Source organism: Mytilus edulis, chromosome 12 (genome assembly GCF_963676685.1).
Source record: "Mytilus edulis chromosome 12, xbMytEdul2.2, whole genome shotgun sequence".
Taxonomy (NCBI): Eukaryota; Metazoa; Mollusca; class Bivalvia; order Mytilida; family Mytilidae; genus Mytilus; species Mytilus edulis.
In genome coordinates, this window is record NC_092355.1 from 2,098,733 (window position 1) to 2,113,242 (window position 14,510).

General features: G+C 31.5%; 1 protein-coding gene across 1 annotated transcript in view; it reads right to left on the minus strand.

The window, feature by feature from the left end:
* Positions 1 to 14,510, minus strand: part of LOC139499458 (tudor domain-containing protein 7B-like) — a 90,972-nt gene that overhangs the window by 58,267 nt on the left and 18,195 nt on the right. Inside the window, exons 7-10 of the mRNA XM_071288138.1 lie at positions 12,496 to 12,585; positions 10,465 to 10,620; positions 8,887 to 8,961; positions 46 to 134 (exon numbers count right to left, since the gene is read on the minus strand). Coding sequence (XP_071144239.1) covers positions 46 to 134; positions 8,887 to 8,961; positions 10,465 to 10,620; positions 12,496 to 12,585 — 410 coding nt within the window. The remainder of the gene's footprint in view (positions 1 to 45; positions 135 to 8,886; positions 8,962 to 10,464; positions 10,621 to 12,495; positions 12,586 to 14,510) is intronic.

The window sequence follows — 14,510 nt, forward strand, 5'->3', positions numbered from 1 at the left end:
TGTAAAGTAGTATACTTTAATTTTTAAGGGTATAATAACACCTACCTGTCTGACCCTTGACTTTACAGCCTGGTTAGAATCTGAGTGATTGTCTGGTGATATTATAGTACGTTCTGAGGTTAGTACAGGTGATTCTGAAAAATAATAAGTAAAACTAACAATTATACTTTACATGTACATGTACTGTTATTTAGAATATTATAAATTCAGAAATTATTGCGAAAAACACGTCTGTGTTCACATTGCAATAATTAAAATTGCATTTTGAAATTTTTTATATGAATCAATAAGGAAGTTTCTGAATATCACAAAGATGAAAATCCATTTTAGTATATAAAATGACCAAATCACAATAATAAATGCACACAACAATTTCTAAATTTACAGTAGTTGATCATGTGGTCACTGACAACACCAGGTTGTAATAATCAAGACGACTTTAGCAACATATGTCCTTTAGTCATGTTAGTTTTCCTTACCTTTTTCTTTGTCTAGTTGGTAGATGGACAATGCAAGTTTTTTCCTGCATCATAATTACTTTTTCAAATTGGATTTGTATTGTTAATGCAGATAAGCAAAGTGTGCTATTTGTGAACAAGTAAAACTCAAAGGATTATACTACTGTAAATTCAGAAATTATTGCGAGGTTTTTATTATTGCGAAAAATGCGAAAGGGTTATAATCACAATAATTTAAACTCGCATTTCGATTTTTTTTATATTTGTTTAACAGGATCTTTTTCAAAATCGCAAAAATTAAAATCGCATTTGAGCCTTAAATGACAAAATCGCAAAAATAAATACACGCAATAATTTCTGAATTTACAGTATAACCATGAGTTTGTAGACTGGCAACACTATAAAGTTACATCTTTATGAGATGAAACATAGAGAAAATATCTGTGAACCAGTACATAAGCAAAACAAAATGTCTATCAATATTGTATTTCTCCCAAGAAAAGGTATTGAAAGTTTTATAATTTCACTATTTTTTTCAAGCTGATTACTGATAGTTTTTCTAGACAGGTACAAAAATGCAGTCGTTCCACTTACCAAATAAAGTTGACCTATTGCTTATATGTGGTACTATGAGAAACATGCTTGATTTGGAAGTTTGGCTGTATCTGCACAAACATGATATCACATTCTATTTTTCAAAGTGAGGTTGTTTTCAACACTATGATAAGCTGTTTGAATATTGTAATTATTATTAGTACAAACATAAATTATATTATCAATAAATCTAAATATGAGTGTTAATGCTATACAGCTATAAACATTTAATTTTAAGGTCCTGCATTCTGTCGATTCTTATATTTTGAAATGGCAAGATCGTGTTTTTTCTATTCCTTGATTGGATGTGTACTGATTTTTAAATCTTGAATAAAAGACTTTTTTAATTGTTACATGGGCTTTGTTGTTTGGATAATAAAGAACCTGGCCATGTCCACTCTTTCATTATGTGTATTTCTATTTGCATCCATCTGATGAGTTAAGCCATTTTCAACTATTACAGTTTGTTCTTATGATTGTACTGTTACCTTGGAGGGTTGGGATCCTGCTAACATATTTAACCCATCCACATTCTGTATGTATGTGCCTGTCCCAAGTCAGGAGCCTGTAATTTAGTGTTTGTTGTTTGTTGATGTGTTACTTATTTGTTTTTTTGTACATAAATTAGGCTGTTAGTTTTCACGTTTGAATTGTTTTACATTTGTCATTTCAGGGTCTATCACAGCTGACTATGCGGTACAGGCTTTGCTCATTGTTGAAGGTCATACAGTGTCCTTTATTAGCGCTATAAAACCAGGTTCAATCCACCATTTTCTACATTTGAAAATGCCTGTACAAAGTCAGGAATATGACAGTTCTTGTCCATTAGTTTTTGATGTGTTTTGTCACTTGATTTTGCCATGTGATTATGGACTGTCCCATTGGATTCTCCTCTGAGTTCAGTATTTTTGTGATTTTACTTTTTATTTGTTAATTTTTCTGACATTTGGTCTCTTGTGGAGAGTTGTCTCATTGGCAATCATACCACATCTTCTTATCTTTGAATCAATTATGAAAATGTAACATGGATTAATGATAAATGAAATGAGGTCAAGGTCAGTTGAAACTTGCCAGATGGACAATGCATCATGGACATAAACACATAAAAATCAATCCATACATGTACCATATATAGTTGACCTATTGCTTTTAGTATATACCTCAGATGCATCTGACCACAAAAACTTATCTTTGTTCACTTATCTATGAAATGAGGTTAAATTAGGTGAACCCTGCCTAGCTGACATGTTAGAATCTCATACATCAAATATAGTGTTATTCTATGACTCATAATGAGTAACTAATGTAGGTTTAAAACAACTATAATTTTTTTAGGAGATACTGAACCATGAAAATATGGTCAAAGGCAATTCAAGACATATGACAGATTTAAATTTTGTAACATATACATCTGAAATATATAGTGTTTATGTCAAGAGATAATGCAGTCTTTAACTTTCTTCACAGGCGAGACTAAATTAAACATTAGAAAAAAAGATGTTTGTATATGATTATATTTAATGTACAATGATGGACTTCAATAATTTCCTAGTAAGAATTACACAGCAAAAGAAAACTGTACAATATATAGTTTCTCATCACTTAAAACTACAAGTTCTCTATTATTTTTAATGCAAAGCCTGGGACTGTTCAACCGTGGGTATTGAAGATTATTTTCTACCCATAAGTTAATCGTTGTTAGAAATTTTCCATCAGAATTAAGTATGTGAAGCCTTCCACATTTACAGAATACTACATTACTGCCTAAAGGTGTAGATACCATATCAATAGGACAAAGGAAGCTTTGCTGCCACATTATCTTTCCTTCGTGGTTGTAAGCTTTAATATATTCTTCTGTCAAATCAAGTATACAAATGTTTTTATTTCTATCCTCAGTCATTTTAATTTCATATTTCCTGGGTTCAAAATGAATCATAATATGTCTTAAATTATAATAAAATAAGTTACTAGTTATTGTTTTAACTTTAAATCCATCTGGAGATATGACGTCTATGTAAAATGTGTTTGGCAAACCAACAAATGACTCCAATAAGTAGTGTTCATTAGTTTTTATGTAAAGGATCATAATATTTCCATCTCTACTCCTACAGAAAGATAGAACAAAGCAGTTACTATTTTCTAATTCATAAAGTGTTTGGATTTTGTCATGTCCTTTTTTAACTAGAATAGAACCATCAACTGCAAAGATGGTTTCATTTGTCTCTAGAAATAGAATGTCAGTTATTTTGCTTCTTAAGACCACTACTACTTGGGGGCTTTTATCTGGCTTCAGTTCAAAAAGATGCTTTCCTTTTGCAATGAATATCGTCCCATCACTTGCTATTGCTACTGATGGCTGATAACGTTGGTCCATGAAACACTTTAAATCGTATGAGTTTGTTATTTTACATTCCACATCTGCTGTTCTATCAAAAATTTGTAAAGATCCAAAAATATTAACTATGCTCTCTTTGTTTATGTTTCCTACAGAAAAATGTTTTGTTTCTTTTGGTATACATAATTGTATGTCAAAGTGCTTAATATAGGCAAATTGGACATTACTGATATCCTTTTGAATCTGTTCTATATCATCTTTAACTTTTGACTCGTTAATGAATGTAATTTTTTCTTTTAATTCCCTCTGAAGCTGTTCTAGTTTATATTTTTCTTGGGACATAATATCAGCATTCCTGGCAAAAGTTTGTTCTAGCTCAACCATCAGTTTGCCTGAATATTCAGTGATCCACTTCCTTAAATCATCAGTATATTTTAAAATTTTCTCCTTTTCTTCTTTAAATTTCTTCTCATGAAAGTTATACCAATCCTTCAATGATTTAAGTTTTTGAGTAACAGAGCCAAGTAATGTTTGTTTAATGTAATTCTCTAATAAATCAAGCTCTTCAAGAGTTTCCCCATGAAGTTTATTAATAGTTTTCAATAAATGTCCCATATGACAAGAATGTATAGACACACATTCAGGACATACCAGACATCTACATTCAATACAATAGTTAGTATAGAAATGGTCCTTGTGAACTTTACAATTAATGTTCTTCAAAATTTGTTTCCCATAGACTTTACTTTCCAAAGGAATATCAGCACTGATTATTTTATGATCTTTCCTTTCGAAATCCCATAAATGGCATCTTTTACAATCATAGCATAAGGGTTTGTCACAGTCTGAACATATCCAATCAGTTATTTTTTCTTCTTTACAAAATGTACACAGCGGAATTTGTACGAACTGATTTGATGAAGTAGCCATTGTCCGAACTAACAGCACCACTATAAACTTACTTTAATGTTTTATTTTGACACAACATTACTTAGTTCCTGTTATCTATTTCAACAAGAATGTTTATTTGATATTCCCATTGCAATTTGGACTACTGATATTTACTCCAGATAAAATAAATAAATAAAATAATCTATCACATGAAGTAAAGGTCACGGTACATTTATATAAAAGGAAGTAGTGCACTGATACTTATATGCTGATAGCAGTTCTCCAAGGTTCCTATCAAATAAGATAGCTGCACTCTATAACTTGTTTTTATCTTCTACATGTTCTAATTCATGGAACTGTTCACACATACACATATAACAGTCTAGAGCATTTTTATGACATTTATGCTGTTACTAATACATTTAATAAGCATCCAATGATGGCAGTCTCACATATCAGAAATCAGCTCAAAATCTGGAGGCGTATATAAAAAAAGTCTGTATAACTATGATTTTCAACAATTATTAAAGTCCAAAGCCTATAATTTCAGCAAAAATTAGCAGAGCTGAACGAAACTAAAACTTGATCTGTAACTCATCATGGTTAACTCACATACCAAAAATCAGCACAATATCTGAAGGTGTTTAAAAAAAAAGACCGCATAACTGTGATTTTCAACAATTTATAAAAGTCCAAAGCCCTTAATTTCAGCAAAAATTAGCGGAGCGGAACAAAACTTAAACTTCATCTGTGACTCATAATGGTTAACTAACATATAAAAAATCACCCCATTATCTGAAGGCGTTTAGAAAAAAAAGTCTGTATTAAACTGTGATTTTCAACAAGTTATCAAAGTCCAAAGCCTGTAATTTCAGCAAAAATGAGCGGAGCGGAACAAAACTTAAACTTGATCTGTGACTCATCATGGTTAACTCAAATACCAAAAAACAGCCTAATATCTGAAGGTGTTTAGAAAAAAAGTCTGTATAATGGTTTGTTGCGGAATGACGGAATGACGGAATTAAGGAATTTCAGAATTACGGAATTAAGGAATTATGGAATTACAGAATTTCGGACAAGGGTAAAACTATATGGCACCGACAACTTTGTTGCGGGGCAATAAAAATGGGTGATAATAATTGAGTATCGGGACATGAATCGACAGGTTAAACACTTAATGCATGTAATGACCGTGGCACCTCCAGTTGGGGTTGGAAAAATATGCAGAACACCAAGAAATACATGTTCCCAAATAAAACAAATGGCTCATGTCAGTAGTTAGTATATATATACCAAACACTCTTTCTAATTTTCCCCATCTATTATTATGGGTTTCAAGATTGTTAGAGAAGAGAAACAAAAAATTCAGCAGCTTTTAATTTGTAAACATGGAAAAAGGAACATAACTCTGACTTAAAAATGGTGAAAGTGACGCTACCCAAATTCAAACTTGATCTGTGTTTTGTGGTAATTAACATTGTGTATAAGTTTCTTAACATTTGGTTGATGCAAGACAGACAAGGGCTACAAATATAGTCAGTGCACTGGTTTACTTATATGAAGACAGCAGTCCTGATGTACTTATCCATTGTTATCCAATAAGATAGGAGGCTATTATAACTTTTTAATCATTAAACTCATAGAACAAGTACAAATACAATGATAGTAGCTGTATACAATATTCTTATAATATAAGTCCTTAATACAGATAAAAATATGCAAGTTGCACTGATTTGTTTATGTTTGTTTTCATTTTTTATATCAACATGATCATTGTAAAATCCCAAATCTTTCTCTATAAACGTGGAACATTCAAGCTAGTGTTTAAAAATTGGTGAAAATAATAATACTCCTTAAATATACAATTATCAACATCTAAAAGAACTGGTCAGAATAAATATTAATGTTCTTCAAACAGCAGCAGAAAACTGTACAATGTGTAGTTCTTCTCCACTAAAAATAGCAAGTTCTTTATAAGATTTAAAGTTAAAACTGTAAATGTTCTTCAAAGAGCAATTAAGATCATCTTTCAAGTCAATATTTTTCAAAAGTATTCCATCAGGATCAAAAATTTTAAAATGGCCACATTGACTCAATACAATAGTACTGCCTAATGGTGCAGACTCTAAACCAATAGGCTGTTTAATTATTCTAGTCCACCTTACATTTCCCCAAAGACCAAAACATTTTACTTTGTTTTCCATCATATTTATTATACAGATTGTTTTATTAGTGTTTGCTGTCATTTTAAATTTGTATGGAGAAAAAGAAAAGTACAAAGACGAAGAAGATGATGTTTCACCCAAAAATTTGTCATCACAAGTAATAGTTTCGATCCTACCTCCAAATTGGGACACTAAATCTATATAACATGTCCCTAACATGCTAAACCTATTGAAAACCAGTGATGTAAAATTTTTGGAATAAAGAACTAAAATATTGTCATGTCCTCCCCTACAAAGAGCTAAAACTGAGTTAGTTGGATCTCGAATTTCATAAAAATTTTCAATTTTATTTTGGAATTTCCTGCATTGAATGACATGAGAATCTTTCACTGCAAAAACTAGCATATTATTCGTCTCTCTTAAAAGTTCTTATAAATAACATTTCAGTAATTGTAGCCTTGTTGTCTATTCTATTGGGGGTTTTATCTGGTTTCATTTCAAAAAGATGCTCCTTATTTGCAATCATTATTGTCCCATCACTTGCTATGGCTGCAGATGATGGGTTATATCCTCTATAATATTTATCAAAAAACCTAAAATTGTATGTTTTTGTTATTTTGCATTCAACATATTCTATGCCATTACATTTATTTAAAGATCCAAAAAATTTATTTAAGCGTAAGCTTTTTTTAGTTTCTTTTGATACAGAAAATTTCTTAGTTTCTTTTGGTATAAATAATGGTATGTCCTTTGTATAGATAGACTCATTGCTGACACAATTTAGGATCTGTTCTATATCATCTTTTACTTTTGTCTCTTTGATGAGTTTAATTTTCTCTTTTAATTCTCTTTGAAGTTGTTCTAGTTTAAATCTTTCCTGTGAGATAACATCGGCATTCTTCACTAAAGTTTGTTTCAGCTCATCCACCAGATTGTCTGAACATTCCTCAATCCATTTTTTCAATTCATCAGCCCGTTTTAAAATTTTCTCCTTTTCTTCTTCAAATATTTTATGATGAAGAGTAGACCAATCCTTCAATGATTTCAGTTTTTGAGAAACAGAGGGAAGCAGGTTTTGTTCTATGTAATACTCCTTGCGCTCTATATCCATCAGAGTATTCTCATGAATTGTATTAATAGTTTCTAATGTATGTCTTGAATGACGAGAGAGTAAAGACACACATTCAGGACATACCAGGCATTTACATACCATACAATAGTTAGTATAGGAATGGTCCTTATGCTCCTTACATATGACTTTCTTCAGAATTTGTTTCTCCTTTGCACTACTTGCCAATGGAATAGCCTTCACAATATTATGATGGTCCCCTTCCAAAGGATTGGCCAAGACAATGTTATGATCTTTCCTTTCAAAATCCCATAAATGGCATCTTTTACATTCATAGCATAATGGTTTTTCACAGTCAGAACATATCCACTCAGTTATTTTTTCCTCTTTACAAAATGTACACAGTGGAATTTGAATCTCCTGACTGGATGATGAAGCCATTATCCCATTCAACACCACATAAAGTAAATTCAAAGCTTTATTTTAACACGATATCAATAAGTTACTGTTATCTTATTCGCTAAGAAGGAATGTCTACATAAATGTCCCAATTGTTTTTTGTATTATCGATTTCACCTATAGATACACTGAATAAATAGACTAATCTATCACATGACGTCGTGTTTTAAGTATGAAGAATGAAGTGGTGCACTGGTAATTTTTAAATAAATAGCAACCCATGTGTATGTATCAACAACATAGATAACAGCCAACACTTTCTGATAATCAAAGAAGAAAGTTCTCTTCTATATCTTTGGTGTCATTAAATATGTACAAATACATAGAAAGTTTACCCCTTTTTTTTTAATATTAATACATCTGGTTGGGGGTTTAGAATCATACCATCATAAATATATGAGAAGAACATAATAAAATTAACGGTACCAATTTTCTTGCACCAGATGCGCATTTCGACAATACATGTCTCTTCAGTGATGCTTGTGGCCAAAATATTTGAAATCCAAAGCTTATATAAAAGATGAAGAGCTGTAATCCAAAAGGTCCAAAAAGTATAGCCAAATCCGTGCAAGGAATCAGAGCTTTGCATGAGGGAGATACATTCCTTAATTTATAATAATTTCAATCATTTTGTAACAGCAAATTTTAATTACACAAAACATCCGTATTTTCATGCCAGTACCGAAGTACTGGCTACTGGGCTGGTGATACCCTCGGGGACTAACATGTGTCTGCAAAATCAAATCTGTATCAGTGTAAACATAAAGATGGTCTCTAAAAATAGTTTTGTAATCCGTACACCCTTTATTATCATGCAAAATATCTCTTTTCCAAAGTATGTTTTTCAAATATTTGGATATCCTATGGTCTGTTATACCATCACAAAAATATATATGATTGAATGTAAATATTTACCATTAAGGAGTCCTAACTCTACACAAGCTGTCCGACAGGCTGCAAACTCTGCTTCTACACTAGATCCAAATAAGTCTGTAATTAAAAACAAATTGTGACCTTATCACAAATTTTATTAATGGTAATACAGTCAAACCTGATTAAACCGGACCCTGAATAAACCGGTTTCCTGTCCATTCCGGCCGAAAATGAAAGTCCCATATTTTCCCATTCAAAGTCTTTGTTAAAATACCCTTTGTAAACCGGACCCTGTGTATTCCGAATTCCGGTCTAATTATGAAGTCCCAATACTCTTAATTACATTAATTATTACCTGTCAAAACCGGTTTGTCTAATTAATTTCAATGATCAATATGCAATCAAAACATATTTGATAATCAATTAGTCAGGTGTCAAACTGTGAACCTACAATCGTACAGTACTGAGTAGTGAGCTGAATTATTTATCAAATTTTATAAACGTGACAATGAAACGAAAAGACACACCGAATATATCTCGGATTGAACTTACGTTTAAACCTCAGTCCTGGATAAACAAATTAAAATCGCGGAGTAAGAAATTCACATCGTGATTTCGAAATCCTGGGTTCCCTGTTGTGAACCCCTAAACAAATGACCTTGATAATGAAAAACACCCGGATGACAACAATCAATGGATATTGTACACTGTACGACAATGTTTCGAAAGTGATAAATTACGTTTGATAATATTCTGGCTTTTTAATCGGCCATTCCAACATTTCAAATTATTGATCATGGGAGTAAATCGAAACTCTCGTCTTACAATCCAAACAACGCGAGCATTATGATGCAAATGCAAACAATGAAAAACGAAGTGAAAGTATTTTAATTTATCAGATATAATTTACAATCAGAGAGAACTCTTACATGCAAAATATCGAACGTCACAAGTCATTAACTTCCGGTCAAAAACGGAAACCTGAATAAACCGGCTCACTGTCCAAACCGGCCCTTTTTCATAGTCCCGTAGCCGGCCGGTTTATACAGGTTTTACTGTACAACAAAAGTTTCAAAGTCAATAGATCAAAAAGGTATGGCAGTAAATAATCTCCATGCAAATTAAATGAGATGTGTTAATGTTTATAACTGCTTGCCATGACTTTGACTTTGTCAGTTTAATTTTGAAGTTGTTGATTTGAATGTCTTGGTGGTATTATTTCGCCTCTCATTTGCCAAATATCACAGACCTACAACTTGTGGTTCTCCTTAAACTGATTCTCATTTGAATTGTTTTACATTTCAGGGCCTTTTGTAGCTTACTATGCAGTATGGGCTTTGCCTATTGTTGAAGGCCGTACAGTGACCTATAGTTGTTAATTTCTGTGTCATTTTGGTATCTTGTGGAGAGATGTCTCATTGGCAATCATACCACATCTTCTTTTTTTATAATCAATAACAAATACATTGATAACATCAAACAATGGAAACAGCACATGCATCAAAAATAAATCAATGAATTCATGAACAACTTTGGTAGAAATAATTTTGTCTTACATTGGTAGAAGAATCTTCAGTCAGAATCATCAATTTTTATATAATGGTTTGACAATAAACTCACCTCCACTTCCATAAACTCTTTTATTTATGTTGGTTGAGCTGGCATAACAATAAACTTGTCCTAAACGACTAGGCATTGTCTCAAACTTCAGATCACTAATGTGGTTAGACTTACAGTATTCGATTAATGTATCATAATATTTCTTCCCATCTTTAACTGAAAAGACAAAAGCAAAATATGATTGGCTATGTGGTAACCAATAAAAACATGATATTGATGTTATACAAGGTTCATTTAAGAATTGAATGCTTCTTTTTGTAAATTTATTGGGGTGTAAAAGCGTTGACCGAAGTACATTTTGTATGAAGCGCGCGGAAGCGCTTCATTCTAAAAATGTACGCACGGTCAACGCTTTTACAACCCTATAAAGTTACAAAAAGAAGCATTCAATACTTATAATTACATTTTTTAGCTATGATCATGAAAACACGAATTTTATATATTTTATTATTTAATTCACCTGTGCACTTTATTGTTGGAGCACGTGTTATCATGAATGAAAAGTTGTATTGAGCAATGCAACTGCTTACGGAATAACACGTGATGTGCAGTTAGCCAATCAGAATAAAATATTATAATGAAACATACATCTAATGTAATTATTCTAATATGAAGTGCTTCTTTCATTTGGTAAAAAGCAATGTGATAAAATTTTTGATATTTCTATACTTAGCCCAGACTCAGGTGTTTACATAATAATGGCTGTTACAAGGTACTACGAACGTAAATTCCACATGTAAAGTAACCTATGTGCATACGCAATGTCAATTCTGCTGTGTTTAAAATTGCAATTTGAATAAAACAACAGAGAAACTTCCTTCTTCTTTTTAGGCATTACAAAATTTATGCATTAGAAATTCGAAAAATATACAAAATTAAAAAAAATTAATTCCACAATATTCTACTAATCTGTTTTTGGCGCAATTAATTTCCAGTCATTTCAAAACATGACATCATATGAATGAAAACACTAAAGCTGAAGGTTTTTCTATTGTGTTAATCCTACAAATTCTGATATTGCATTGAAATGGAGTTTAGAGGTAGGTGATGTTTTATCTACAGATTTCAGCAAGTTAATATGGCAGTTCATTAGGCAATATGGCAACAGTGGATTTTACTAGCTTACCAGAAAACAATGTAAATTAAAAATGGCAAATGTTGGGGTTGAGAATAAACACATTTATTTTCTAGGGGTTATTTAAGAAATAATTCATGTAAGATTTAGATTTATTAATTTATTTTTTTTATTTGTCCAACAGCTGGTAAAATAGAACCACCACTCACATGGCATAACCGCATCTCGCTTCAGTTTTTTAATGATCATATTTGTCCTATTAGAATCGAAATCATTCATGGAGCTATCACTCAGGATAAAAATTTGATTATCATGTCCCAGGCAATGTGTAAATTTCCAACAAATCTATGGCTTCCAGGAATTATTTCTTAAGGTGGTACCTAACACCTTAACTAAAATTAATTTGGCTCGTTTAATTTTCTTACAATTTTGACAAAGTATTTACTTTGGCCCTTTGACAAAAATATAAAAATTTCAAAAAATTTGAACCAACCGTTTAATCAGAAAAATTACACTGGTTATATAGCAGTTTGACAAACATTTACTTTGATCATTGAGAAGCTTAATATTCCATTAAGAACACAACGTAATTAAAACGTTCAGTTGATTTTACAGAGTTATCTCCCTGCAGTGTTAGGTACCACCTTAATTGACTAATCAAGGTATCAAACAATTTTCTAACAATCTTCATGATCTTTAAAAAGAAAGAAAATAAATCAATCAAGGTAAAGACAAAGTGCTAGTAAAACAAATCTATGACTGAAAAACATACAATGAAATTGAAATGCCGTATAAAATATCAATTTCTAGAGCTCTCTAAACAACAAACTTATCTATGCATGTTATGCATTAATTCCATCAATGATATATGGTTTTCTTTAAATCGACTGGTGTTGCTATTGTTGTATACTACTTTTGCTATTATTTAGGTCAAAAGAATTATCATCATTACTTACTTTTTGCCATATCCACTGGTTGTACAAGTGTTTTAGGTGAAGTCTTTTTGGGAGGTCTTGATGGTGATGATGCACTTCTTGGTGGTGAAACTGAAATAAAATAATATAAAAAGGATATTTTTATGCCCCATTAATGGGGGTTATGTTTTCTGGTCTGTACTGTTCGTCGTCTGTTCTTTCATTCATCTATTCGTACATTCGTCTGTTCGTCTGTCCCGCTTCCCGTTAAAGTTTTTTGGCTGAGGTAGTTTTTGATGAAGTTATTAAAAGTCCATTCAACTTGGAACTCATTTCACATTTTCTTTATGACATGATATTTCTAATTTTAATGCCAAGTAAGAGATTTTACCCCATTTTCACAGTCCACTGAACTTAGAAAATAATAGTACAGATGTTCTATGGACACATTCTTGTTTTCTTATAAAACTGATATAATTTATGACAGAGGGGTTCCAAAATCCAAACCCCAGCTTAGAGATCTGTACCAAAATTTGTACCAAACTGAGACCCTCAAATTTGTGCTCATTGACATTGTTTCCATTTATCTGGAGATGAGAAAGTTAACACAGGTAATATAAATTATGATTGGCTAATTATTGTCCCCATAAGTTACGTTTTTATCTATTGAGATTAAAATTATTCAAAATCCAAATATTAGTTAAATAAAGTAATATTGAACATAGTACAAAGGGAGATAACTCCTGCATACAAATGACACATTAAAACAGTAAATTAACACTGAATCCATGTTCTAGATTCTTAGATTCTAAATTATCAATATAACCAACTGTCATTAATCTATAGGATGGTTACTACTAAGGAATGATAACCAACAATAAATTATATTTGTTTAAAATATATTTGTTCAAACCTACTCAGAAAAATGCACATACAACTTGGATGTTCCAGGCTCATACATAACTTGTATACTCATTAGGGCTATTCCATTAAAATGTATGTTGGAGGGTAGAAAGTGACTTTCAAAATATCCCTACAATCAAGAGCTATTTTTAAGATAATCTTAATATTAATAGATACATACTGCAAAAAGACCCATGACCCACATTCAATAATTTACTTCCCTTCCTACCCTCCCACATATATTTTAATGGAAAAGCCTTTTCTTTTAATATGATCCTATTTTCCTGTTAAGATAAGACTTAATACCAATATCCTGATATTACTACATACAGCCCTTGGATGGTGTAAACTTCCCAAAAAAACGTGTATGGTGTAATGGTGTAAGGTGTATGGTGCAATGGTGTAAGGTGTATGGTGCTATGGTGTATGGTGTAAGGGGAATGGTGTAATGGTGTATGAGGAATGGTGTGATCGTGTAACGTGCAATCGGGAATGGTGTGAATGAATGGTGTACGACATTTCATTGGTGGAAATCGAAGTTCTTTTTATTTTAATTTTTCGGATTGTAAACATAAACAATAAAAATAATCTTAATTAATATTTTTCCAGAGTAGCAAATTACTATACCCGGTAGTCTAAATATATATTATAGATAAGAATACGAAAAAAAAATATTTTTAATGTGTTTATTAAAGTAATTATTTTATTTTTTCATATTCTTATTTATAGAGAACAATGGCTATAAGATTGGACAGTTGTTATTACTTGCAGCTATCATAAATTAAAATAAATTATATTTTTTTTAAGTAGAAGCCGTATACAGAGGTTATCCGCGCATAGGAACATTATTTTTATATCATGGGTTATCAACATCATTTTTAACGTTGTTTCGTTCCCCATTTTTGACAGGCTCTTCATAAATATTTCTTCGTAATTCACGTTTGTTTGCCTTGGATTCACGATTCTGTTTTCCAGAAAATGTTCAAAAGGAAATTGTACACTGTACAGTGTTACATGTATTGCACATAAGGTGTTGTATAACTATGAACAATCTCGTCAATTGTGTTAGATTTGTCATTATAAATTATAAATGATACTGTGAACGTTCGAAAAAATACTTATGCGAGCAGGAATGAAATATTTGCCACTTGAAA